Source organism: Juglans microcarpa x Juglans regia, chromosome 6D, assembly GCF_004785595.1.
Source record: "Juglans microcarpa x Juglans regia isolate MS1-56 chromosome 6D, Jm3101_v1.0, whole genome shotgun sequence".
Classification (NCBI taxonomy): Eukaryota; Viridiplantae; Streptophyta; class Magnoliopsida; order Fagales; family Juglandaceae; genus Juglans; species Juglans microcarpa x Juglans regia.
The window spans coordinates 37,957,168-37,984,087 of record NC_054604.1 but is presented as its reverse complement, the minus strand read 5'-3'; the positions used below and the strand labels follow the sequence as shown (position 1 = coordinate 37,984,087).

The following is a 26,920-nucleotide window of genomic DNA, read 5'->3' as shown; positions in this document are numbered from 1 at the left end:
GTGAGACCTAATGTACTCATAGCCATATTTGACCAAGAATTTACAAGAGTGTTGGTTAGTCTAGATGGGTTGGTCTCGCATATTTAGTGTGCTTGATTGAGGAAGATGAATTTTCTGGATTGCCCTGACACTATCTGGGTTAAATAATGCAATCAGGAGAATGCCATTCCATCTTCGGGGTTGCTCTAGCATTAGAGCAAAGACGGTCAGATCTAGTTCAATTGGAGTGGAGCAGTCTTTGGAGGTGGGCCTGAATGATTGCAAAGTTGGTATCTAGGGGTCCTGCCACACTTTTATTGTGGTCCCATTTACAATCTGCTTACAGAAGTTGGCTTGGATGAGAGGTTTGATCTTAATGACATTTTTCAAAAACTAGGAATCAGAAACTTTTGGAGTTATTTCCGAAAAGGATGATGAGTGTAGATATTTGATTTTTTTTTTTTCTATTAGAACTTTGTTGAAACCCGAGGTCACTCTAATTCCTAGTCTACCTTTGTGCTTGGGTTGACATATGGATCGCCAACTTTTAGGAGTGAAGTGTGACTTTTTGTTTGGGAGGAATCCCCACTAAAAGTTTTTCAGATGAGTGTCTATTTTCTTGCAAACAAACTTTGGGAGAGTGATAGATGACATTGTGTAGGAAGGAATTGAGCTTACCACAACCTTGATTAAGGTGGTACGGCCAGCTTGAGAATGAAGTCTTGACCTCCACCCACTTAATTTATTTTGAGTTTCTTCAAAGATTTTCGAAAAGGTTTCTCTCTTTGATCTGCCTATGGTGAGAGGAAGGCCCAGGTGCTTAATGTAGGAGTTGGTTTTCTTGAAAGGGAGAATGGAAGTTATGGAAGAGATCAGATTTGGATTGGAAGTGCCATTGAATTGAATGGTAGATTTGTTGTTGTGATTTTTTTTACTTGACCATTAAGAGTAGGTGTTGAGGCATGTTAGGATGGTTCATAATGCTATTGAAATCACCTATTCCTAACCAAGGGCACGAGAAGAGTTGGTAATTGTTGAGAGCAGTTTCCAGAAGTCATGTTTTCTCTTGTATTTCATGACAATAAACAAAACTAAGGAGCCAAGGGTGATGAACGAGATCCGAGTACATCAAAAGAGTAATAATATTATCATAAATATTTACAATTTCTACATCCAGTCCTTGCTTCCACATAAATAGCAGGCCTCCCAGTCCCCATTTACCGTTAGGGGGAATATGAACATGGAAAGGAAAACCTAGCGTATTTACAATATTCATAATATTTACAACAGTCAAAAGTGTCTCCACTAGGAAGACTCCATCGGGGTGGTGTACCTTGATGTTAGCCCTAAGACTGTAATCTAAACTTACTTTTACTTTTTTATTTTACTTATATACAGTAAAGATGTAATATTCCAATAGCTCTGAGCAGAAAAGCCAACACCCATATGCTGGGGTTGAATATTGCACCTGAGGGGATAATGATCTGATCAATGCAAACCTTAAGGCCCGGTTTGGACTAAAAAATCTTCCGAACTTATCTCATCATTACAATTTTTTTAAATTTTAACAATAAAATAAACAATTCAATTTTTTCAAATCTCAAAACAATAATAATATTTAAAAATAACATTCTAATAATATTTTATTCAATTTTTAACTTTCATCTAAATTTATCTCATCTCATCTCATCTCATCTCATCTCACAATCCAAATCTAACCTAAGTTGTATGAAACCACAGGCGTAGCGGAGGAAAATAGGCGTCTGCCCAAGTTTAGACAGCTGATAGAAGATGATTGACAAGGTTTTTATTATTATTATTTTATTTAGTCTTTTCAGTCTTCCCATGAACCCATCCGTATAATTTATTCTATCCAAAAACTCATATATATGCTAGAACTCGGGAGGTTCTTTAGATCTTCCCAAGAAGCAAGTCACACTTAATAGTAACAAAAACACAACAGGTAGACCTTGAAGATAGAATATGATTGGTAAAGCTTCTAGACTGAAGTTGATATTCAAAATTGAGAATTGAAAATGATAAGATCATTTGCGAAGAGAAGGTTGAAGACGGTAGAGGTATTGTAATTTGTAGCATGCATTTCAAACTTTCTTTCTTCCAAGTGCTAAATTATGAAGAACATGAATCCCTCAGCTCAATTTGGCGCTTATCAGTCCTTCAAGCGACCCGATAAAACCCATGACAGTCACAAGAAAACAAACAAAGCTAAATATCCTAAGTACAATCCATTTCCTAGTCCAAGCCCCTATTTTCTTTTGTACGAAGTACATTTCCACAGGGAAATATATGGCCAAAGGCCAGAAGTTCAGGGCCCCTAATAGTCCCAACACCTGGTTGAAGTAAGGGAAGAGCATTGCAAGTGCAGTGGTTGAGATAACATATGCAGTTCGGAAACATAGCCTGAGAAGATTCCACTGAAAACCCGGCAACAAAGGGAGTTTGAAGGTGTAGAAATTATTTACAAAGCTACTGTTCGGATATTTCTTCGTCAACCATCTTTCAACAAATGCAAATACTGGCTGGCAATAAATCTGAGAGAGAAAACAGGTGATAAATGAATAAATAGATTCAATCAAGAATGCATCGGATTTCACTATTGTTCCAGAAAGTTCTTATTTTGGAAAAAATAAATGCTTGTTCCATTGGGCATATTATTACCTTTTGATAGTGAAAGTATAAAGAGCAGAAACAGATCAAGGTCGGTAAGAAATTTAACATAATGAAGTTCCATACAAGTAGGGAATACCTGATATCCTCCTACCAAATGGAGGACAATGCAAGCATTAGCGAAATCAATAAGCCAATAAGGTTCATAGAAACCAAATCCTGTCAATAGGTTTCCTGGCGTGTCATTCCCGAAGGCAGCATATCCAAAGCAGCCACAGCAGAGGTAGAAGAAGGTTGTGACAAAGATTGCAGTCATCGAGGCCTTCTTCATGGTCTGATTTTCTGGAGGAGGGGACTTCAAAGTATCCTAATTCGTTTCAGAAATATCCTTGTTACATTTTAGACACCATATTTATTTAATTTCTTTATTTCTTTATTTTTCTTCTTAAATATATAAACTGGTTTGTCTAAAGATTGTAATCCATATACCTGTATCTCAATTACAATAATTGAGTACGGATAGGCGAAAGCAATGTCCCCGAGTGCTTGGAAGGCTAACCATAATTTGTCAGCAACATTAGCAGCTGGGACTCCGGTAATGCTCCCCATAATCTTGCCATTTCCTGCAATTGCAATCACAAGATCAGTTTTAACCCTTAAATGGCCAAAGCCAACTGGCTTTCCTACTGTATCAACCAAACATTTCTATGATCCTCCGTTTGGCTGCCATATGATCTGGAACTCGAAAACTTTTCTTTCAATTGTATAGGGCTGTAAGTGAAAGAAAGAGTTTGTGTTTGTTGTAAAGTAGGAGGTCTGCAAAATGGGAGAAAAAAAAAAGCAGGCGAATTCAAAGATGTATATACCTATTACTTTTGCTAACCCAAGTGCAAATCCAATGAAAGAGTAGGAAAAGGACATGATTGCAGCAACGACGGAGAGCCATTTCATGTTGTGGAAATCTGGAATCTGTGACATGACGATCTGAATAAGCCCAAAGAGCAGCATATAGAAATTATCCCCATATGTACATGCAGCCTGATGCCCTTCTTTGTGATAACAGTTTGATTTCTGAATTGCTCTGCATTAATATAGCAACAAAAACTGAGGAAAAAAAGGTACGAGAAATACAATGAATGAGCTTTGCCAACTTGAGTCAAGTAGAAAGGGAGAGAAGATGGAGGAGTAGAGAAGATAGCAAGCATAACTTGTGGAGGAGAGAAAAAAAAACAAAAACTGTATAATATAATATAATATAAACTTTCTGGTGCATTTCCAAAAGATAGATAAAGATGCGCAGAGGCAAAAAGCAAATACACAAAATTCTACTATCCTCTAATCGCAGTCTGTCTATATTACCTCATACAGGTTGATGTAGTAATTACATAAGCAACATCAGTCCCATACAAGCTCAAGTATTGAAGCAAACCACAAAACCACGTATGTGTTCTTCCTGAACTTCCACTAAATCAAATCAGAGGGCAGATAAAACATACTAAAGGATATCCTTAAGTTGAAGATCATATAAAACTTCTGACAGAAGAAAAGGAGTTGACGTGTATACTACCAAGATTCACTCTAACAGCGTCCATATATGAGTAATTTCGAGTTCCCGTTATGGGGTCGGGAGACCTGTAACAATCGGCAAGGAGGAAGGCAGAAATATAGGTGACAATCGCAAAACAAAGCAAAGAAACTGGCCCTGCTATCCATCCTAACTGTGAAGTACTCCATGCCAAAGACAGAACTCCAGAGCCTATAACAGCAGTGATGATATGAGCGATGCAACTCCACAAGGTTCCTGGTTTAGTTCCCGATAGGCACTGATTTCAAGACTGAATCGGAACTGAATTAAAAGAACTTGTGGATAGTAGAGTAAAAAGTTTTTTACCGGTTCTTTTTGGTCGCCCATCATCATCCCAGGAACCATTGGCTACGGGGCAAGATTGTTGGACAGCCATGTTTGTTTATTTTCAACTCAAAACAGGGTCCTGAACTCTGCTAACTGTATACCCAATATTAGAAGGCCTAAGATACGAAACACTGTGCCACACATACATCCATGCTATTAAAATTAAATACCATGCTTGTGACAGCTAAAGTTTGATGTTTCCGTACATCTCCCTCTTATCCATTTATAGCCGTGGTCTTCATTACATTATATGGCGACCATGACTGGCATTTAACGAAGGCTTCTTTAACATAAGTGTGTTCCGTCAGTTGAACTAAGTGACAACTACCCACACAGGCACAGGAGTAAAAGAAAAAAGATATTTGTAATCTTGAAGAGTACGATCGTCGTGTATTTATTTTAAAAAAAAAATAAATAAAATATAAAATTTATATAAAAAAATTAATTTTTTAATAATAAATCTCACTCCTTTTTAAAATGATTAGCGACATTTACATACTTGACAATTATATAATTACTCGTACTAAAATGAGAAATGCAACTTCTTCTTCACTCTTACAGAAGCTTTAAATTGTTCCTGTGTGCGGGCGATTAGATCTGTAATATTAGAGTTAGAAGGCTTTTTGCAAGTATACTCTTGTCAGCACCTGTCCAATCCACGAAGTTTCATTTAGATACGAAATAATAATGGAAGAAATGGCTGTCGTGTTCATCATGGCATTTTCACTTCCTCCTTTATTACTTTGGCCAAACTTTATTTTGAATCGAATAGTAGTATGACTTCGCCTTTCAGGACAAAGGTGAGTGGGATGGGTGGTTAATTAGTCAGTCTTATTTACCTAACATTTGACTTGATTGCATAAATATTGCCCCTAATTTCTTTTTCTTTTTCCGGTGAATGACCTGCAAAAGGTAATTCCTTTTTCCGGAGGAAGTTTGATACGCGACCTCTCTCAGCAGATACAGATTCCAATAGCACCAGCCACCATTGCTGGAAGCAGTGAAAGTTATGTCTCATTCTTTTCTCAACATGGCCTTAATTCACATCATACGCAATTTGAAAAACTTTTTTGGACTTTAGTATCAGGAATCTTCAAACTTCCGACCACGGTCCCCAACCCCAGCCATCATCAGATTCATGAGTTAATACAACCATACATAGGACTTAATTTCTAATAATAATAATAATATTAATACTGCCTAATTACCCATTTCGATTTTTCTACTCTCACGCACGTGGCCCTGCCGTCCGACGACACGGAAATTACTTCCATCAGTCCATGTCAAATTACAATCTTATCTCGTCCTTCGTCGTTTTCCTTTGAAACCTCCAGTGGTGGGCCTACCATTCGATTGGGCCAAGACCCGTAAACTTGTATTGCCTTGTACCGATAAAGTACTGCGGCCCAAGTGTACATCAGCTATCTTACAAGGTAGGTATGGTAAGTAGGTAGCTGTGACTGTGAGGATGGGGTTTGGCACAACATCAAGTCAATGCGTCATCGTGTCGTGCCTTAAGAAGCCAAAAACGGAAAAGTGATACTGCATTCACTCTTCTCAATTATCTAAAGGTCAACTTTCATATTAATTTATGGGCAGCGATAGACGTCCTATAGATAATATTATTCTTAATCTATAGATAATACTATAGATGAGCAGTAGTAATATAGTAATTTTATCATTATTTTTAATCTATAGATAATACTATTCTTACCATTCTATTCTACCACTTTAATTTTTAAATTCTTTTTATTTAAGGATTAAGGAAATGTTTTTTTAATAATATTATATTTTTTAAAAATATTAAAAAGTATTAAAAAATATATGTACGAAAAAGCCAAAAAAAATCCTATAACTAACAGTAGCTCCAGCGGTAGTAGTTGGAAGCGGTGACTTTAGCATGGACTGAGAGTATGAACTTAAAAAACTCTATTCCGAAATCATCACTTATGTTAAAGAAGAATACCTGATGCTGCTAGCTGCAGTGACGGTATAGGCAATTCCATTCCCATATAGGCTCTCCTGCACAACTACTCCACACACTTTGTGTATCTTCTCTCCTGAAATCACCACTTGTTTAATAGAAGAAGAAGAAGGGAGCCAAAAAACTCGAAGATATTAAGAAAATTTAAAAAAAATGGCTCCCTTTATGTCTCATTGTCTAAGATTTCATGCTTTTCTTTTGGTTTAAAGAAGAAAGAAATACAATTTGAGCATGAAATCTAAAAAAGATAAGCGTTTTGGTTCGAATACATACAATCCAACAAGTAGTTCCCATCCTAATTCATCTGCCATAATAACAAGAGTCAGAGACGTACCTGCCTGCCCCTTTTTATTACACTATTTTTATCATTTATACACTCAATGTTGGCCCTGAGCACACACTTCTAGAACTATTCCCCCTCATCCCACTCTGACCATTTTTTGCCTTCAGTCTATGGCACATGGCTTCTAATCTAATTAATTCCAGAGACAATCGACCATCAAATTTTATCAGAAAATTAAATGCCGCTTTAGCATTGCATAAACTGATTTTATTTAGTGGTTATTTGTTTTTGGGATTCATGCCCACTTCTTCTTTTATCTACATACATCGAGAAAAAAAAATACTGCAGAGAAAAGGAAAATGTTAGGCACATATATAGCTACGAGTAACATTAGAGCCACCGCTCCCGCTAATTTATTTTATTTGTTTTATTTTTCTATTTTTTTACATACATTTTTTTAATAATTTTAAATATTTTTTTAAAAAAAATTTCACAACGTCATTAAAAATATTTACTTAATCACAAAGTTAAAAAATAAAAAAATAAAAAACCCAACCAGAGGTCTCAGGGAGAAGTCTAGTATTCTACCTTTTTTTTTTTTTTTTTTTTTTCTTTACTTTAAAGAGATATTTATTTAAAACCCCACTTGTGGCGCATATATAGCTATCTACCTATGAGACATTATGTTGATAATAATTAATAAATAGAATGATGGGTGAGAAGTGACGTAGATTTTTTGTTTGTATAAAAATAAAAAAACGGTGGGGTTTTGAATATCTCACCTAAATGCAACTTGACAGCATCCATATAGGAGCGAACTCTAGAAGGGCCACGTTCAGGATCAGGGTATCTATAGCAGTCACACAGAAGGCTCGTGGAAACGAGGGTGATGCCTGCAAAGACTATGATGAGAAGGGGGCCTAAAATCCACCCCAGCTGAGCCACGCTCCATGCCAGAGACAGAACACCTGCCCCTATCACTCCTGTTATGATATGCGCAACTGCACTCCATGCGCTTCCTTGACGTAGAAATTACCAACTCAAAAATATTAGACGCAGAAAAAGTCAAAGCTTTAAAATTTTAATTCAAACTACTCTACTTTTTCATAATTGGATCAAATGACAATGGTGAATTAGTGAGGCTACTGTGTCAAAAGTAAATTGCTCAAAGCAATTATAGAATATAGCACATGTTACAAAACCAAGTCGATCTGCAGTTGTATCTCAAACAGGGCGGTTTGGACTGGTTGGTTGCTGTAATCATCACTCTTGCAAATAGTAAATTGCCAACCAACTGCCAATCTCACCTACTCCACCACCATCTGTATAATGCATTGCTGAATCAATATGGAAACTTACCACTACAATTTTGGTGGTCCGCCCCCCCCCCCCCCCCCCCCCCAACAATGGAAGAAAAAAAACACGACGGACAAGGAGAAAGGAAGGATGCTGTTCACTTGTTTATGCTTATGAGAAGGAAACGCATGGGCAAAAGGGGCGAATCAGAGGATGAAGAATTTTCCACGTCTTGCAACGTTTTCTATGGAAAATATATCGAGAAAGTATATGACAGCGAAGGTGAGTAGAAAGTTAAATTACCAGTTCTTTTGAGAGGCTCCTCCGGTTTATCGGAGCTCCTCAGTAAGGGCGATTGGTGATGATCTTCTTCTTCTTCTCCAGCAGCCATTTCTCTCCCTTCTCTCAAAAAAGATTATGGAGCTGATCCCTCCCCCCTGTATTACAAGGCAGGCAAATACGAACCTATAAAAAAAGAAGCTGTTTTAGTGTATGTAAATGAATGTAATGAAAAAGGAGGGCAGGGCACCGGGTTTCTTATTAATCACTTGGAAAAATACGGATCCAGAACGGACTGAAAGTTACATGTTGGATGTCATTTGGCGTTTAACGGATATCTTGTATTGTCCTGATCAAACACGTAACAGCTCTTGTAATTGTCATTCCTACCATAAATATATTGAATTAGAAATAGAAAGTCTTGCGTTTGAAAGTTTGGTGGGGGCTGGAAGAAACCTATCAAGATTGGACTTCATTTCAAAGAGAATCCCTTGAATCTGACTCTTGACTATAAAAGCCTGCCTATTATTGCCATTGGTTTACCAAAATCCATTTGACAATTAATACTGGAAATATGTTGAAAACACCACTTCCAGATTTTGCATGTGCTAGAAATAATTGAGGAAAGAAGCACAACCGAGTGAAGGCTCTTGAAAATTACAGCTTTGATCTGTTAGGTCCTTACTTTGCTCATGCTACGATGTCTCCTTGCACTTGTCTTATTTCTAGTCACTATTATAGCTCTACAAAACGGTTCATTAATTCATCTACTTCAACTTGGATTGGTGATTAATCAAACCCAACTTTGGTGGCATTTTTTATCCAAGCCACCAAATTCAGTTCGATCGACTGATTCAAAAAATTTATCTTTTTGGATTATGTTTTAAAGGTAAGTTGGTGTTTTCTTTCTTGTATGAAAATATAAGAGAACTGAATTAAAAGATAACAAATTATATAGGAAACTTGATATGTGAAATAAATTAATATCACGCTCTTACTGAATTTAGTTGATTCAATAGATAGGTGTTTGCTCAATTTCATATCCCATTTCAACTTTCGAGCCTTGCAGCAGAGTAAAGAAACATTGTTCCATTATAGTTGCACGTAAACAGCTTGTGTTTAAAGCGTATTACAAAAGAAGAATTAAAACCTGAATAAAAGAAAAACAAGGTTGTTGAGGAACACGAAGTTCCGATCTATCGACTACTGAAAAGGTAAAACCATATTGAATCGGTCCCAAAGTTGGTCAACAAGTGAGGTTGCCTGGCCTCATTTGAGAGAGATTGAAAGGGCAGGGCAGAACAGGAGTGAAAGAGAAGGAAACTAAACTCAAGAAAAAAGGCACGAGACCAAGACAGTCAGATGATCAATAAATACAGCTTTCCTTCCATGTTAGACACCGCACCATGTCAATTTTGTTGGAATGGAGGCGGGCCCTCGACAACTAAAACCCAAGGTACTCCTTATTTTATAAAGAAAATTATATCTTGATTTTCCTGTAGTACAACACTTGTTTTCTTGGAATGGAATCTAAGCAAACGCTTGACAGACATCCAAGCCGTAGCTGATCCGAAACGAACATAAATGCGGTTGATTGAATTCACTAAAAAGCAGGAGCAGGTGGAAAAAGTTTACATGTGAAATATATACACAGCCAAGCCAAATCTTTTGGAGATTTACCTCATCAATCCAATGGCGCTTCCCTGCTCTACGTTTTCGGTTCATTATCAGCACCTGGAGAAGGATCTACATGTACAAAAAACTTGCAGCTACTATCAGATAGCATAGAATAAGCATCAGTCCTTTGAAGTAATTTGAGGTTCCTTCCTGCAAACAAAACAAACACAGGCAACCATCTATGAATATGATGTATCAAAAATTACCAAAAATTAATAACCATTACGACAATGCAATCCACAAAATTAAGAGAAAATTGGGTAGCAGAAACTTGTTCAAAACACAATTGGCTCATAAAGCAGTTGGACTAGAGTGAGCTGTTGACTTTCAAATATGCTTTATATTATTTTACAAATCTTCAACTCTAGTCAAACTCATTTTCCCCCAGCTCTCCATCGGTCCTCCCCTCCAGTGGGAGGGGAACTCTACTCCCCACCATCCCATCCCCAGCCCTTTTTTATTGTTTCTTTCCTTTTTTTTCCCTCATCATTTTCTAGTTCTGCCCACCTCTTACCATTACTGATGACCATGTCCTGCTTCATGCAACTCCCCAAAAGCCAATCTCTCACCCCAGCCTCTGCCACAACCATTTTGCTCAGCACATGAGCCCACGCACTGCCATGTGCTGCTCCAAGATAAATGGTTCCCAGATCCGGTTTTCTCCTTCATTTTAATGACCTCTAGCAACAACCAATGGTGAAAACACATGGATGTCTCAAATTGCAGCTTCAGAATCACTTCTGGTGGTTCCTGCTCTTCGTATCAAGATCACTTCCAGCATCCTCATATCTAGTCCACTCAAGAACCATTTATCGTGGACTTTTGGTCCATATTAGAAAATATAGCAGGGACTTGTTGGTCCCTACCATACAGACAGTTTCTTCTCTCACAACAGAACCTTTTCATAAAGATTGCATATATGGTTTCCTTACTCAGTGAAGCACTAACCTGCAGCATGAAGGCAACTACTAAGACGGTTATAAAAAGTGTTGCTGTCTCGAAAAGTTGAAAGTTTAAGTCCATGGGTTGCCCCATAATCCAACCAACCACCACACAAAAAGGAATCTGCAGCAAAATAGTGATGATTTTAATAGATATTGATCTGAATATAGAATATTCAACAAGACAATACTAACAAGCAGAGTCATGGATGTAAAAGTAACTCCTTGGTGAACGAAACATCCAAACATAAAAGAAAATACATACAACACCACCACCACCCCCCCAGGGCGGGGGACGATAAAGCCATGCTTGCTCTATATGAGAGCTAGACCAGATGCTATCTCCCCTATGCTTTTATTGACTCTGTAGGAACAGCTTTGGGCCCCAGCTCGCTAGTTCCCTCACTCCTTAAGTCACTTTGCTTCGCACTTCTCCCTTGCTCCCTAAGAGATGCAACACTAGGAGTATGGAGCATCCCAATCCCAAACCCTGGTAGATGACAGGCCTCACTTTGTTTTTTGGTAAGTACCGACTGGCCTCGCCGGGAACATTCCTTGGATGAGCTCAAGAGATTTTTCTTTAACACCTTGTATTTATGGGCATCTGTCACTGTTCTCAACAGAGCTAGTTTTCATGACTTTCTTGTATCCATTTCTAGTCCTAAGTAGTAATTAGGTGTTCTCATTGTATACCTCCTGTGTATTTGGGCCACGACTATTTTTCCTTTCAATAAAATTTATTTTTACCTACAAAAAAAATTACTGGCCTCACTACAAAAAAGGGAGGGAACATTCACGAGTTCTTATTTTCTTTTCAGCTTTCTAGAATGTGATTAGGAGTCTCTGTTGTATACTTCCTGTGTACATGGGCGTTGCCTAGTTTCATTCAATCAATAAATTTCTTACTGATCAAAAAATAGAATGACTGGCCTCACTACAGCTTGAAACAACTGTTATATTGATTCTTTTGTCAAGGCAGAGTAAAGGCAGCCATACACCATACTAATTTACTTTTGGCAAAACCTTCTTTTAGAAGGTATAAATTGTAAAATAGATATTAAAACACAAGGCAGTACCCACCCCAAACATGGATATCTGTGTTGAAGATCCTATTGCCACTCCTAAAGAAATGTCCTGCAAAGTAACTCAAATTATTGCAATTCATTGTAACAAAAATTTGTTAAAGAAAATGTCCAAAAGCTTACAAGTTTGTTTTTCATGGCAAACATAATAGCACTTGCATGCTCTGCAGCATTCCCCACGATCGGGAGCAAAATAACACTAATAAAAACAATCGAAATATTCCATGCAACGGATGCTCCCTACAAAATCAAAGACAAGTAGAACAAGGAAATAAAGTTAATAGAAAAATGACTATTAAAATCTTATTTATGTAACCTATCCAACAGAAAAACCTGGAAATCACATCGCTTTTAATCTGAAAAGGCATAGAAAATGCATAAAATAACCAACAACAAAGAGAAGAGACAGCTAAGAAAATGAAAGAAGGGTTTTTTACTTTCTTTCTTTTTCTTTTTCTCTTTTTTTTTTTTTTTTTTTTTTTTGGGGGGGGGGGGGGGACACTTTAATAAATGCTGCATTTGTCGACGTTTTGACCATTTGACTTCCATACCAACAATGAGTCAATGCCCCAACCAATGTGGCAATACATACCAAGCAGGCATATAAACATATAAATCGTGCACTAAAATGACATGTCTGCTTCAAGAATTTAATTGTGAAGGGTCCTACATGTATACAAAAAACTAAATATTATATATATCTTTAAGAAACGGATTCATCCTATTATGGGCTAGGTGTTCTCTCTTATATACACCCAATGTACTTGGTTAGGCCTATTGATATTAATAAATTCTTACTTATAAAAAGAAAAAAAGAAACGGATTCAGCCTTCAAAAACAATGCTAATAAATGCATCATGGAAAGGGAAAGCATGAACATGAAAATATTACCTCTATTGCACGAACTAAATACTCAGATAGGATTGAGATAGAAGCAGTCATAATAAAAAGCCAAATTACTGATTCCCATTTAGAGATCTCTGGAGCTTCATCTTCATCCGGTCCCTCTTCATTTTGACTCCCTTCCTAAGTTGATAACATATACCACACTATAAATCAATTAATTGAACAATACAAGCTAAACCGTTGCAATAAAATAGAAGAATGAATACAAATAAAGGAAGTCAAAGTAGTAAAATCATAGCGAGTCAATGATACACAGAATACACATATAAAGATGCTAATAAGACAAGTTTAAACTGATAGTCATATCAATATCACTTAGCCTAAAGATATCTGACCCAGAAATTTTTTTTTTTTTTCGGGAAAGAAGTATATCTGACCCAGAATTTAAAGAATGTAACTTTCCAGATTGAGAATATTTAGGGTATGCTTGGTTAAAATCTTTTAGAATGTTTGTGAAATTTTGAATTTTTTTATACGTGTTGTTTAATGGGTTTAGTGAAAGTAGATAGGAAAATTTGAATAAATCCTTTTATAATATGTTTTGTATTGGGGTTTGGAAAAGCAGATAAGCAAAACTGAAAAGTTGTTAGAATATAATTTTTAGGCTAGTCTTTGTTTTGGTTTTTGTAAAAGTTGTTTGGGTTTTGGTGTTTTTACTCTTCGCAAATGATTGGATGCAAAGTTGAAATAGAAAAAATTTTTTAGATCCAAAGATGTTTAGATTTTGGTTGAAAAATATTTTTGAAATTTTTTTAAAAACTTAGTTAAGCAAACATGGCCTTACAGGTTTGAAGTAATTGACAGTAAGGAAACAGCGAATCCTTAGAATATTAAATCATACACACACATGGAACTAAAAGATCCAGATACGGACATTTCTAGCTATTGGATAAATACATTAGTGTATGATAGAAAACAAAACGAACCTCATTGAGAGGGGAATATAGATTATTTTGACTCTTTAGCTGGAAAAAAAGGTATGCAGCATATGCCACAAGCATGATGCAACTGCTAAATCTTGAAAGAGCCAACTCTGACTTTCCAAAATGAACCTCAGTGTGTGTATAATGAAGAACAGCTGGAAAAAGCAGGCCCATGACTGCCATCAACAGCAATCCGGAGCTTACAGCAGCAGTTGCCTGCATGGCAACGTAAATCAGCTTAGGACCGAAAGAGTAGACAACTAACGAAAATAGAAAATAAAATGCCAGCAAAAGCTGCTACTATGTCCACCTTATTAAACTGCTGTTCTTTCTTATGAAAAACAAGCCCACCACAAAAGAATGCACATCCAAGCACCAGCAACATGTTTGATAGAATTGAGCCCAATAATGACAGCTGAACAACACGTATCAGTCCACTTCTAAGTGCATAGATTGATATAATAAGTTCTGTTGCATTTCCAAAAGTAGCATTTAAAAGGCCTCCAACTGCACATTCCAATTCATTATATCAAAAACAGAATCCAGATGCAAAACTGATCTCCAACCTTCAGATGAAAAGAGCAATATGCAATACACAAATTATGCCAGCAACGTGTTTTAGGCACACTCCTCCAATCCTTCAAATGAGTATAATACAAGGGAAACTAACAAGGTATAACAAATACAAAAATTATAAATTTTCAAGATTGTGGTTGACCAACAATAAACCAAGTTCATCTCTGGATCTCTCGATCAAGATGCAAAACATAATCAATATTCATACCATTGAGTTAAATCTTTTTTTTTTTTTTTTTTTTTTGGGGTTTAAAGTCCAATATTCTCTTGACCTCTCTCTCTATGGTTTTTGTTTGACGAATAGATTTTCTTTTAATTGGTTCCATCCGGCTCAATATCATAAAAGAGAATGGCTCAGCTAGGGGGGATAGCCGAGCCAGAACAGAAAAGAAAAAAAAAATTAGATAAAAATTAGTTAAAAAATAAAATAAGGAATACTTTTTAAATATGACCTAATCCACAGAACCCAATCCCAATATGTATGATGAAATCAAATTGGTGCAAGCAAGACTCTGGGAGCATACCATTGCAGAAATATTGACATGTCATTTGTATGTTCTGAGGTAATAAACCAAAATGGACCCAAAGATAAAAGACAAGATTTTACTAATTTAAATTCAGATAAAACAAAAATTTACCTGTAGGTCCGGTGTAAAAAGCCAGCTGCCTAAATCAGAATGAAAACCATCACATTAGCTACTTACCAATTTGTATTATTCATTCAAAATAGATAAATAAATAAATAAATAAGAGATAGACAGAAACTTTTACTCTGTAGCATAGCCTAAACGCTCAGCCAAAGGTGTTATACCCAATAAGCTCAGAAAGAAGACCCAACCCTGTAATCCACCAGAACGTTTTTTTTTTAAGTAATATAAAATTAATCCACCAGAACATAATGAACAGAAGCATTTTTAAACAACGATACAAATCATTCAAGGCAGGGAGAGCTACAGCTTACTCGATGGCCGGTCAGTTTCTCAGCAAGAATTGCTAGTGGCCCAAAAGGAATCAGCAAGTTGAGTTTACTGGAGAAAACAACAGTCCTTATGCTCCTATACATAAGATTCCTTGATATCATACTCATACCAGCTCGCAAACCTCCAGAACACGATCCACTCTCAGCCGTATGCATAGGTTGCAACTTCTGAGAATCTATTTCCGCTCTAAAAAGACTCTCCTCCTCGAACTCATGGGTTGATTTACCGTCTAGTGATCCCATCTGTTAATCCCCAAAAACAAAATAAAATGCAAAAGCACGCTTACAATTTCAACGAAAGTAGGTGAATGCGTGGAATGATAAAGAAGAATGTCGTTAAAACATGAAAGGATGCAGGGTAACGTTTCACTCCTCGTGAAGAAAAAATGATAATTAAGGTTGGAACTTACTTCAAGTTGAGGTTTGGTGCCAACAATTTGTAACTTATAGTCCATTCTCTAACTACTAGCACGCCAATTGTTCCATTCTCATAGAAGGCGTCGCCTACTCGATGTAGTTTCCTCGAAACCAAGGCAAGGAACGTCTAGCGCAGTTGACACTACACGACCGACAGTAACGTTAGCGATAAATGAAAGACCAAAACAAACGAAAAACTTTTTTGTAAGTAAATAAGAAAAAAGAAAACTTTATAGTGGAAGTTTTCCTAAATCTCTTACCCATAATTTTTTTTGAAAAGGATCTAGACCATATTTGATTAGGAATTTCAACATTTGGCTCTTGAAAGTGCTTTTTGCACGCGGGGTCTAGATAACACGTTCAAAATTTCTTACTACTCACCCACAAACAAAAAACTTTCAAGATCGTACAAGTTATAGGGAAGAAAACCATAGTTTCCACCGATAACAGAAGATCCCTCACTATAAAGAAAATAGCATTAAACTAAAAGCTACCCACAAACCCACTATAATTCTGTACTTGAAACTAATATCTCTCGGATCTGCTATAATAAAAAGAAACAAACTAACCTTGCTAGCTTTGGTCGTCTGATCTGGGATGTCGGCTTGGCTGCAAATCAAATGAACAAACAATAACGAAAAATCTAGGCTTTTCTAAGACCACAGAAAAACCCTTCAAAGAGGGGAGGACAAATAAGCAGATAATAGATATAGATACATGGAGGGATTCGTGCTAGTCGATTTTCCGCCTCAATGGTTTAAGCGTAGAGAGAGAAACAAAGCAGTATTGACTATTGATAGCCGAGAAAACAAGAGTTTCTCAAGCAACGTGTATAACGGCTAATAGCTATAGCCCCCAGATCCAGATTTTCTCGCCCACCCCCTTTTTCCTGTGTGTGTATTTTAATTTTTCAAGGACTTCCGCGCACGAAGACAACTAGGACGACATTTCTGATTTTGAGTAATTTTGCCGTAGCCGTCTGCCCGTCTCCTCCGGTCTGCCTGTGGCAGTTTCCTGGAAAGTTCCGTTGTTATTATCTTATTTTTTGTTTAGTTACGTCATTCAAGTGTTTCATGCAATCGTTTTAAAAAAATTGAAATTTATTATTAAAAATTAATTTAATAAAATAATTACATAATATTTACATACTTACTACTATAATTATTAATTTTTTTTAAAAAAAGATCTAAATTTAATTTCTCTTTTGCATAAAAAAAGTGGGTGCGTAAATATTAGTTTGGTGCAGTAGGGCCGGAGACAAGATCTACGCCGTTAAAGAGAAGCATGATTGATAATCCTAGTTTTAGGCTTAATTAGGATAAAGTCGATACACTCCCCATTTCAATCCAAAATATTAAAATACAGTAATACTCATTTTAACTGAGAAATAGATACAATTTTTTCCTTGTTCTGTAACCCGTCTCCTCTACTCTATCAATAAGTTTTTATTATATATTTCTAAATTTTGGAGTATTATTTAATTAAAATAAAGATTACAATGAAAATCATGCTATCTATTGCAATTAATTAAATGCAGAGAAATAACGGTTAACGAGATCAATGCTCTGAGCCCATGTTCCTTGACAGACCTATAATAAGAAAAGAAATAATTATAGTCTTATTATTCTTTTATTATCGTTTTATTATTTTTTTAATTTTTTTTAAAAATTATTTAATAATTAAAAAATTAATTATTAGTGAAATTATATATTTTTTAATTTTTTAATAATTAAAGATATTAGAAAAATAGTTAAAAATAATAAATATACTAAAAATTAAAAATAATAAATTGGTGGTAAAGTACTATAGTTGACAATTGATGAAGTTGGATAAAGTGAAATTGCCTGCCAACTTTACATAGAAATTGGTGCTCTATACGGAGCTATCTATGTACCTTTCTATCGAATCCAAATTTCAAAATATAGAAAAAGGCAAGGTAATTAAGATCAAAATGATTAGATATATATATTTGTTGAAATATAAAAAACGATTAGATATTTAATACTTCATGAATAGCGTACGTGCATAATCCACTTATATGGCCACGTGTAGCATTTTTATTTGGTGATCTCCCACAGTGTGCGGAGCAAACTATAATTATAGGGAGAAACTGATATCTTAATCATATTATTTATAATATTTTATTATAAAATAAATCAAATGTGTTATAAGAAAACACGTCAATTTATAATATTACTTTTATATAATATCTTTATAATCGTAACACTTATCTAGATGTACACTAACATTTTGTGAACGGTGTAAAAAGGATTCGTGTGGATCGGATATTATCGAAAAGATCCATTATATTCCAATCCAAGAGCTAAAATATAAGTGTCGTGTTGGATTGCATGTACAGAGGGAGTGAAAGGAGCCCATACTTATCCCTGGGGGTGGGGTGGGGTGGGGTGGGGTTGGGGGAGGGAGATCAGTTAAGAAGAGAAGCCAAAAATGAGAATAACACTAATGGAGTGTCTTGTCTTGTAGACAGACTTGAATAACATTCGTGGTTTATCATTATTTTCCAACAGTGTGTTGTACAATCTTATAAATCTACGACAACAAAGGTACTACCATCATCTACATCTACTCCTAAACACCTCCTGATTCCTTCCTCCTCCTCCTCCTTATGGTAGAGGGGATATGATTATGAACTCCCAGTTCTCCTATTACTGCATAAACTTCAGTTTCATAGTTCATATGTAATATTCCAGAGGTATAACTCTTCTTTTGCAACTCTCAAACAAACTGTGACCAAACCAGACCCTTCTTCATATTCAAACTCTATCTCCTCTGAATCAACTATTATTCTCTTTGGTCTGGCTGAAGAATATGCTCCAAATAGGCCACACCCACGAACTTTCAAGACAACACTTGTGCTTTTCTCATCTTTATAATTCATTTCTTTGATGGCTCCCCCTGAATTGAACATCTTGATTAGACCTATTGGGGCAAATCTAACTCCATTCCGCACTTCCCTGGCAGGAACCACAGTAAAAACTTCATATTCTCTGGATTTTAGTGTAATTGGAATAGCTGCATCCTTTGGAAGATAAACTGTCTCTCCTGCAATTGCCACCACAAGTTCATTAACTAAATTTAAACTCTATCAATCGCCTTATATAATTTTTAAACAGTATGGCCCATTGAACAATTTGTAACCATGCGTTGGTAGATTTGATAGTATCAAGGGCAAATCAAGAATGGGAATAAAAACATACCACCTAGATGGGAAAACATGACAGTATCCCCACACCATCTATCATCTGCGACCCTTGGCAGAAATTCAACATCTTTAGCCCTAATAACCCCAGTAATTGTATCCGGATGTTCATTGTGGATGAGGTTCTTTTTTCCAACCCTACACCAGCCAGCTCCCTGGCAGTTAAAGACCCCCACAACTCCAGAAAATTCATTCAGATTCCATATTTTTAGAAGACTGCAAAATCAAGAGTGACTAAAGTTAAAAATTAAGACATATGAACCTGAACACACACACGCTCACATCAGCTCATGGAAAAGTTAAATGTAAATTAAACGATCATTTGTTCATCTTTTTTTTTTTTTTTTTTTTTTTGGCTTGTTAATTAACAGGCTTATCCAATGGGAATCATATCCTTTAAGCTTTACCTTTTCCCATCTCTGGCAGGATCAGAAAATAAGCAATCCCTTGTTGGTCTTCCTGGAAGTTTGGCCCTCAATATTGAACCATCAGGGAGTACCAGCTTCTTCAGAAGATTAAAGTCATGGTGCCCAGGCTTGTCACTGCATCAATGCAGACATCCATCCTTGTGAGTAAAGAGGACCTGGATTCTTAACATGTGGACTTAACAATTATCTATCCTAAACCTTTTCAGCAATCAAGTAATAGACTTAACATGTGGACTACTTTTTATTTAATTTTGTGAGGTCCACATCTTATGTATATCTTTCTTATAATTGTAGAAAATGTTTGGGGACAAGTAATACTAAAGAATCTTAATCCGAGTGAAGATCTTACCTAACATAAATCGCACATCCTCCCACAGCACGAGCTGCTGCATGGTATTCTGCCATTGGGTGTAGGCTCTAACACCCGGAAAAATTGAAAAATGAGATCCAACAAATTGGGAAAATCAACATAAATACACAAAATCAGAGTGCTAGCTTACGTGGAACATATCCCAATCAGGCTGCATGAACTCCCCAAGAAAAATGGTGTTGTAAGCAACTGATGCAATATGAATAGTGTGTGATGCTGGATCTCTTGGCCAGAAATCATCCGATGCTCTTATAACAGCTGTCCGCTTTGCACTACACAATCAATTTGATAACATTTGATTATCACACAACTCCAAAATGAACGTTACAAAATAGAATTACTGTCAAAGAAAGTGAGAAACAGAAAGGCAAAAGATTTGCTACCTGTACAACCCATCTGTGTTGTGACTCATACAAGAAATAATCCCATTATCAGAAAAATTTCTGGAAATAGACGCCTCCAAGGCCTGATGGTAATTTCTAGCAAGTTTCACCCTTCCACCATGACCAGCCCCAAGCGTTTCAAGGATGTTCTGAACATCCACTTTGACACCATCGATACCAGCCGATGCTAGGTACGAGTGGAGTTCGTTATAGAAGTTGAAAACTTTTTCAGGGTTCACAAGGCCAAGACCATTTCTTGTAATGCTTTGTAAACAATCACACGACTCATTTGACTGAACACCGGGAGATGAAACTGGGTAGGCTAATTTAGACTCATAGTGCTCCATATCTGTAACACCAGGCTTAACACCTCCCCAATACCCTGTTATTGCATGCCACACGTAAACATACCTGGATATTCAAAGATAAAAAGGAAAATATAAGCACCATATCAAACAATGATTTGAAGTATCAGATTCGAAAATCTAAATAATAGAATCATACTTTAAAGCATGCTTGTCCTTTATTTCATCAACAATATGGCGAAGTCCCAAAGCTGGATCCTCTACCCTATGACCTTCTTTGCCATCTTTCTGAAATTTGTGATTCTCTTTGATATGGGTCAGCCTGTTTGCAAAGCTGGACAAGAATGAAAAAAACAGTAAATATTGTTGGCCAAAGAAAGAAAAGGTGGCAACACAAGCAGCAAATTCATTCGGATCAAACACGCACTTGGCTGAGTTATCAGCTTTGGATTCGATTCCCATGGGATCCATGCCAACCGATTGCCACCCATCATCGATTATAACAAACTTTAGAGGAATTCCACCCTTCTCTAAGCTGCAAAATATATAAGCTTCAGACTCTCTATAATTGTAGAACAATGTAATTTTTAAATCACTACCCATGAGGAGACAAATCATACCTATCTAGACCTTGCTTCACGCCCTCTGAGGTGACATCAGTATAGAAAGCATCCCATGTACACCAACCGAACCAGTTCAACATGTCTGGCATCTGAAAGGCATAATATAACGAAATTATAGGTTATGGTCTCAAGACTTATGACTGATGATGTGTATAAAACATTCGCAAGCCAGAGGTACTTTGGAAAATGTACCTTCTTTCTCTCGCGATGACAAAACGTTTGTAAATGTTTCTCAACTGTCCTGTAAATAATTGGATGTAAAAAACAGTAATCATTTAAATCTGTAAGCGGTTCTTCGGGAAAAAAAAAAATTAAAAAGAATGTCATTACAACGATTCTAGAATGAAGGAAATAATGTAAATGTATATTCATGATTTACTTGAGACGTGAAATACCAAACTGAGGGGTATTGGTATTGCCAATGTAAAAAATGCGTACGAGACTCACTTTACTGCATTTGTGATGACATCAAATGGATCTGGTCCAGCAGTAACAAAAACCAAATGACTCCCCTCAAAGTCCTCAACCGTGGGATCTCCTGCAAGGAATCACGATTTCACGTCATTATTTTAAAGACAGCCAGAGCGACAATGAATTGATCGAACACAAAAACTGAGGATTCTCTTTAATTTCCATACCACTTTCCAAGCAAATCTCCAATTCATCATGCTCATTTCCCTGAAGAACAGCCCTGAAATCACCTTCAAGAATGGGTAAGAAAACGGTATACAAGGCAGATTGGTCCATTCCACCTTTGCTTCCATCGTCAATAGTACTAGAACCATCGCGCGCTTCAACAATCAAAAACTGGGTCTCAAAGGGTATATCTTGGCCACGATTACCCATCCTCTGTGTCATCCACCACATCTTGAAGCGGAAAACGCACAAAAAGCGCAATCCCCTGTAGAACCATTGCATTCATCGCAGCGTGTAAATCAATTGTCCAAATTTCGAGCATTGCCCTTCTAAGACATTTCAGATCATCTTAAGAACACTCGCAATCTTTTGTTTGGATCAGAAATTTAAAAAAAAAGACGAAGAAAACTATACAGCTGAATAGTTCAATGAATTAATAAAACCAAAAAAAAAAAAAAAAAACGCTCACAGGACATAGCAACAGAGGATATACATAAATAGATTTAAAAAAAAAATCCTGAACTCCACGTATACTGAAATGTTTACACTTCAATGATATAACAAAGAACAAAATCGAACAGAGATACATGTTAATAGCAAAGAAAAGTAATGCAAACCAAATAAAAATAGAGGTTAATGAAAAGCTGGTAAGATTACTTTTGTAAACCAAAATCAAAACAGTCGTTTTTATGAGCATTCAAACAAGAAAAACCAAGGGAAAAGAAAGAAAAAGAAACCCAGAATTATTGATCCAGAAGAAAAAGAACGAGGACCATGAAGCAGAAATTTATTTATTTACTATTATTTTAACAACGAGGGGAAAAGTAATCAGAGAGGAACGTACTCAAGTTTTCCAATAGGAAATACCCGGCGGCTACCGATCTGGTCAGATACGACGCCAATGAATGCGCCATTAGCCAATGCACCTCCTGAGGCAGCTGTTACGATAATGTTCTCTTTGACATCTCGCAACACACAGCTCCCCAACACCATCAACTTCCCATCCGCCACACCTATCCCCGCCCCAATAGTCATCTTTCTGGTTACTTTCTTCCCTCAAAAAGTTTTCCTTTTTGTTGCCAAGAGCCCCAAAAACAACACCAACGTCAACACTCAGATGCCAAAGAACAGAAGAAGAAGAAGAAAGGAAAACAGAAACAAAAAACCGGAATAGGTAAAAAACAGGGCAAAGGTGACAAGGAGAAGAAGAACGACGATTTGGGATGACAGATAAGTCAAAGCAAGACACGTTGTAGGCAATAGGCACGGAGGTGAGGGTATTTATTAGCCAAAAAAATAAGTTCACGCGTGAAACAGATCCATGTCACGCTCAGAGACGGAAAGCCACCGGGACCCGGTGAGAATCAAAGAGTTCATTTTTTTTTTTTTTTTTTTTTTTTTTAAATATGATCTGTTTGAGGCGGGAATCAATGCCAGTCCAGTCGGATCATGTAAACTAGAATGTCAGTATTACACTATTATGTGTCGTCATGAGTCGTGTCCCGTTTGTTTCTTTATTTGATCAAGATTCATATAACATACTGGGCAGCTCAGGTGACGTCGCTTTCTTTACCAAGCATGCATGCAACGCCTGTGAGCCCTCCACCCACCATGCATCAGATGATTAACCGCATGCTCCGCTCTCGATCTTTTCGTGGGCCATCATCTACCATTCTGGTTGATGTAAAATCTTCTTTCTTTGTTTTTTGTTTTTTTTGTTCCAATATTTGTTTACGAAGTTGTTTATGTTAACAAGAAGAGTAGCATTCGGTGGGCGTTTCTTCTTAATTTACACCATGAAGATGGTCAAGAGCAAGAAGGTAACTGTGCTGATTGGGTTTTGATGGATGGACAGTTGTTGCGAGTTAAGGTGTTGAGAGATTGGAGAAGCACTGGATAATTGCCTAGAAAATATCTACCTCGTCGCCAATCTCTGTACCGGATAACTGCCTTGAAAATATCTACCTCGTGAGTTGGAGCTACGTGGATTTCCGGCGATGATTAAAAATAGCTAGCCTTTTGACATTTTCAACCCGAAAAAAAGTTAGAACAAATTAATATAAATAATAAAATAATTATTTTTATTAATCACTATTTATTATTCTACATTTCGAATAAATATATTATGATGCATATCAAAATCTAAGATAATAACGAGAGAGAGAGAGAGAGAGATGATCGGTTAACGGCGAAGCTGAGGGAGGATCAGGTGGCTGCTTAGCTTATATACAACCGACTTTCCTCATATACATATATATATAAATTAATTAATGAACATTTGACAGCTGAGTCGTCGGTTGGCATGTCATACCATATATAACACAAGGGTATTATTATTATTACGTTGTATTTGAACGAATAATATAATAAAGTAGTCATAATAATAGATGATAGTGTTGAACAATTAAAGCGAAGTACGTGTGGCCACGTCAGATAGTACAAGGACACAGCTCAGATCCTACTTGGCATCGGCCAAAAGTGTTTACTTTTTTTGATCGATCCCCACAAAAAGGAAACGCATATTTAACGTGTGAACGAACTTAATACCAACAATAAAAAATGTAGTACATGCATGATTGCCAGTCGGGCCGGATGGATAGATATTAGATAAGAGTAGTCACTACTCAATCAATTAAACTCACCGATACATAGATTTTACAAACTCTAAGGACTAACAAGAATGATTGGCACAACAAACATCCATCTCCTTTCTATTTTGGATATCCTTTATCTATCTATACATCCATCTCTGGACTGACAGTCCAAATTAAATGAGAATTGCCAAGAAACACATATTATATATATCATATCATATAAAACAGCCGTTTTATTATTATTATTTTTTTTTTTAATTTTAATATCAACATCCGCCTTTTCTGCAACAGAACAGGACATTCACATAAGACATAAGATTCAGATGAAAAGCATTAGATCATGTGGTGAGTTCGGGGGGGACAAACGCATGTGATCACAGCACAACTCCGATTCAAACCATCGTGTTTTCTATTTTCTAGGAATGGAGTAGGGATGATCCAAAAAGTAGGGTGGCTCTCGTCCTGAAAATTGTCGGGGACTTTGTATTATTGCTCGTTATGAAAATTCAAAAAGTATTCATAATCATGTGACGTGATAGATGAGGAATCTCTCCAAGTTTTCCTTTCCTTCCAAGCATTCACATTGGCTTGAAATGGAAAAGTTAATCAAAATTTACATAATTGATGTCAAAAAATATCTCACATTAGATTGGTTATATTTAAAATAAGATAGACTTCTACTACAATAGTTATCCGAAGATTGAGAACTACAATTGATTCACAAAATATTAAAATATTAATTTCTCACTCCAAACAAACTTTAAAATATTAGTTTCTCACTCTAAGTAAAAATATTTTTTAATTTGTAATTAAAAAATTTAGATAGAAATTTAGATGAGTTTAATCAAATATTTTTTATTATTAACATTAAATGACTTTTGAAAATATGATTTTTTTTAATATTCATTTAATTATAATATAATTATTATTAATATTAAATTAGTAGAATTATAAAATGTGATACAAATAAATTAAATAAAAAATTATTAATTTAATAATATTTTATTATTATATAGAGAGTAAATGGGGATTGAATTTAAATGGAATAGACAAATACAAAAAAGTATGATATTTGGCTAAATTTTGAAAATGCATTTGGCCAAACCAATGAAGATGTTTTTAAGCACTTTCAATGAGTTTTTTGTAAAACCCATTTTTATGTAAAATTTGAAAAAAAATAGCTCAAAATTGCCTCCAACGAGTCATGTATTTTCAAATCTATTTTCCATTTTGCTACAGTGTTTAGCTAAATGTAGCATGAATTGTACACAAATGTAAAAATATTTTATTTATTTATTCTCTTTTCATGTACTTTATCTCTCACAATAGTTTCTCTCTCCTTGTATTTTTTTCAACAAATTATTAAATAATATAATATAAAAAAATAGATAAACTAATATATGATATATTGTAAAAATCAGTATATAAAATAAAAAAAATAAATTTTAGTAATATATTTTAAATGATAAGATATATAAATCATTGGGAGTGCTCTAATGTTATCTATATATATAATATTTATATAATATGGTGGGTGGAGTTCATAGAGATTCATATGCATGTTTGCATGAGGTCATTTGTCTGATAACCTACGCGAACACAACCACTAAACGAGTCTCACAACTCCCAAGGCCTTCAATTGACTAATGCAGTTAACGAGCAGTTAGAAAGTTTGGATATCGTTTATCTTAAAATTTTAAATCGATAAAAATAGATAGATTTATTTTCTTGAATTAGATTCTTAACATTCTTTTCACATATGAATCAGACTGCTCCTAGTGGGCTCAACACGTGTTTAGACTTAAAATATAAACAATTCAATTTTTTTAAATTTTAAAATAATAATAATATTAAAAAATAATATTATAATAATATTTTATTCAACTTTTAACTTTCATATCAACTCACTATTTAAACCTTTTCTAAATAGGATAAAGTATAGAGTTAGAACTTGAACTCAAGACCTCTACTCTAATATATATAAAATTACTATTTATCCCAAAAGTTTAAATTGATATGAAGAAGTAAATTTATTTTATTGTATTATATTCTTAACAGAAACTCTACTCTGATCCATTCACAATGATTTTTATATTCTCTACTTACCAAGATTTATTTTTCCGCTAACGACTTTTATAATACACCGTATATCAGCTTATATATATTTTATATTCATATTATTTAAATATTTATTCTTTTATTTATTTTAAATACTTTTCTAACTACCATTAAATTTATAATATTCACAAATATTTTAATATTTCTCATATATTAATGTAAACACAATCTCTCTGTTGCAAAAAGATTATCAATAGCTCAATAATAATAATAAACTAAATAGAAAATAAGATGAAAAAATTCATCCTATTTTTTGGGAACTTTTTATCCATATATCATGTTTTGAAAGTTTTTTAACATGACTATTTTTCTTTCTATTAAAATAAAATGTTCTAATAATCATGTTTTATAAATAAAGGTATAAATGTGAGAAATATA

General features: G+C 35.4%; 3 protein-coding genes across 5 annotated transcripts; all 3 read right to left on the bottom strand.

Moving 5' to 3' along the window:
• Positions 1-2,058: 2,058 nt before the first annotated feature.
• On the bottom strand, positions 2,059-10,176 carry LOC121235937 (probable amino acid permease 7). Of its 3 annotated transcripts, none has more exons than XM_041132379.1 (8): positions 10,042-10,176; positions 8,386-8,547; positions 7,569-7,805; positions 6,486-6,579; positions 3,474-3,688; positions 3,097-3,230; positions 2,747-2,974; positions 2,059-2,531 (listed from the first exon to the last, which is right to left on the bottom strand). In XM_041132379.1, exons 2-8 carry the CDS (start codon positions 8,471-8,473, stop codon positions 2,130-2,132), a joined length of 1,398 nt encoding a protein of 465 aa, XP_040988313.1. In that variant the 5' UTR covers positions 8,474-8,547; positions 10,042-10,176; the 3' UTR covers positions 2,059-2,129. The 3 variants fall into 3 exon arrangements, with proteins under 3 accessions (XP_040988313.1, XP_040988316.1, XP_040988314.1); XM_041132382.1 differs by lacking the exons at positions 7,569-7,805; positions 8,386-8,547; positions 10,042-10,176 and adding exons at positions 3,967-4,060; positions 4,175-4,408; positions 4,499-4,612 and having other exon boundaries at positions 6,486-6,584; XM_041132380.1 differs by lacking the exons at positions 6,486-6,579; positions 7,569-7,805; positions 8,386-8,547; positions 10,042-10,176 and adding exons at positions 3,967-4,060; positions 4,175-4,408; positions 4,499-4,867.
• Positions 9,801-16,886, bottom strand: LOC121235939 (vacuolar cation/proton exchanger 5-like). The gene is given in 14 exon segments (XM_041132385.1): positions 9,801-10,125; positions 10,128-10,188; positions 10,987-11,103; positions 12,060-12,113; positions 12,185-12,301; positions 12,953-13,087; positions 13,894-14,106; positions 14,201-14,397; positions 15,105-15,133; positions 15,238-15,305; positions 15,428-15,688; positions 15,856-16,004; positions 16,432-16,471; positions 16,580-16,886. Coding segments are annotated over 12 exon segments (1,353 nt in total). The 5' UTR covers positions 15,901-16,004; positions 16,432-16,471; positions 16,580-16,886; the 3' UTR covers positions 9,801-10,069.
• A 1,501-nt stretch (positions 16,887-18,387) lies between these two features.
• LOC121235707 (probable galactinol--sucrose galactosyltransferase 1) lies at positions 18,388-23,227 on the bottom strand. The gene is made up of 13 exons (XM_041132078.1): positions 22,675-23,227; positions 21,833-22,095; positions 21,642-21,732; positions 21,387-21,435; positions 21,192-21,283; positions 20,999-21,106; positions 20,771-20,905; positions 20,267-20,677; positions 20,014-20,155; positions 19,863-19,930; positions 19,493-19,627; positions 19,084-19,301; positions 18,388-18,928 (listed from the first exon to the last, which is right to left on the bottom strand). Exons 1-13 carry the CDS (start codon positions 22,863-22,865, stop codon positions 18,552-18,554), a joined length of 2,280 nt encoding a protein of 759 aa, XP_040988012.1. The 5' UTR covers positions 22,866-23,227; the 3' UTR covers positions 18,388-18,551.
• Positions 23,228-26,920: the final 3,693 nt, after the last annotated feature.

Bases quoted from the DNA above. Each gene is read 5' to 3' on its own strand.
- LOC121235937 (XM_041132379.1), bottom strand. From the start codon at position 8,473: ATGGCTGCTGGAGAAGAAGAAGAAGATCATCACCAATCGCCCTTACTG. The intron at 6,580-7,568 runs GTGAGATATTCA...TGGTGATTTCAG, and splicing joins TGCTGTCAAGTTGCATTTAG to GAGAGAAGATACACAAAGTG. The intron at 2,532-2,746 runs GTATTCCCTACT...TTTCTCTCTCAG, and splicing joins ATTTGGTAGGAGGATATCAG to ATTTATTGCCAGCCAGTATT.
- LOC121235707 (XM_041132078.1), bottom strand. From the start codon at position 22,865: ATGACTATTGGGGCGGGGATAGGTGTGGCGGATGGGAAGTTGATGGTG. The intron at 22,096-22,674 runs GTACGTTCCTCT...ATGGTTCTACAG, and splicing joins TTTCCTATTGGAAAACTTGA to GGGATTGCGCTTTTTGTGCG. The intron at 21,107-21,191 runs GTATGATTTGTC...TATATTTTGCAG, and splicing joins GTGAAGCAAGGTCTAGATAG to CTTAGAGAAGGGTGGAATTC.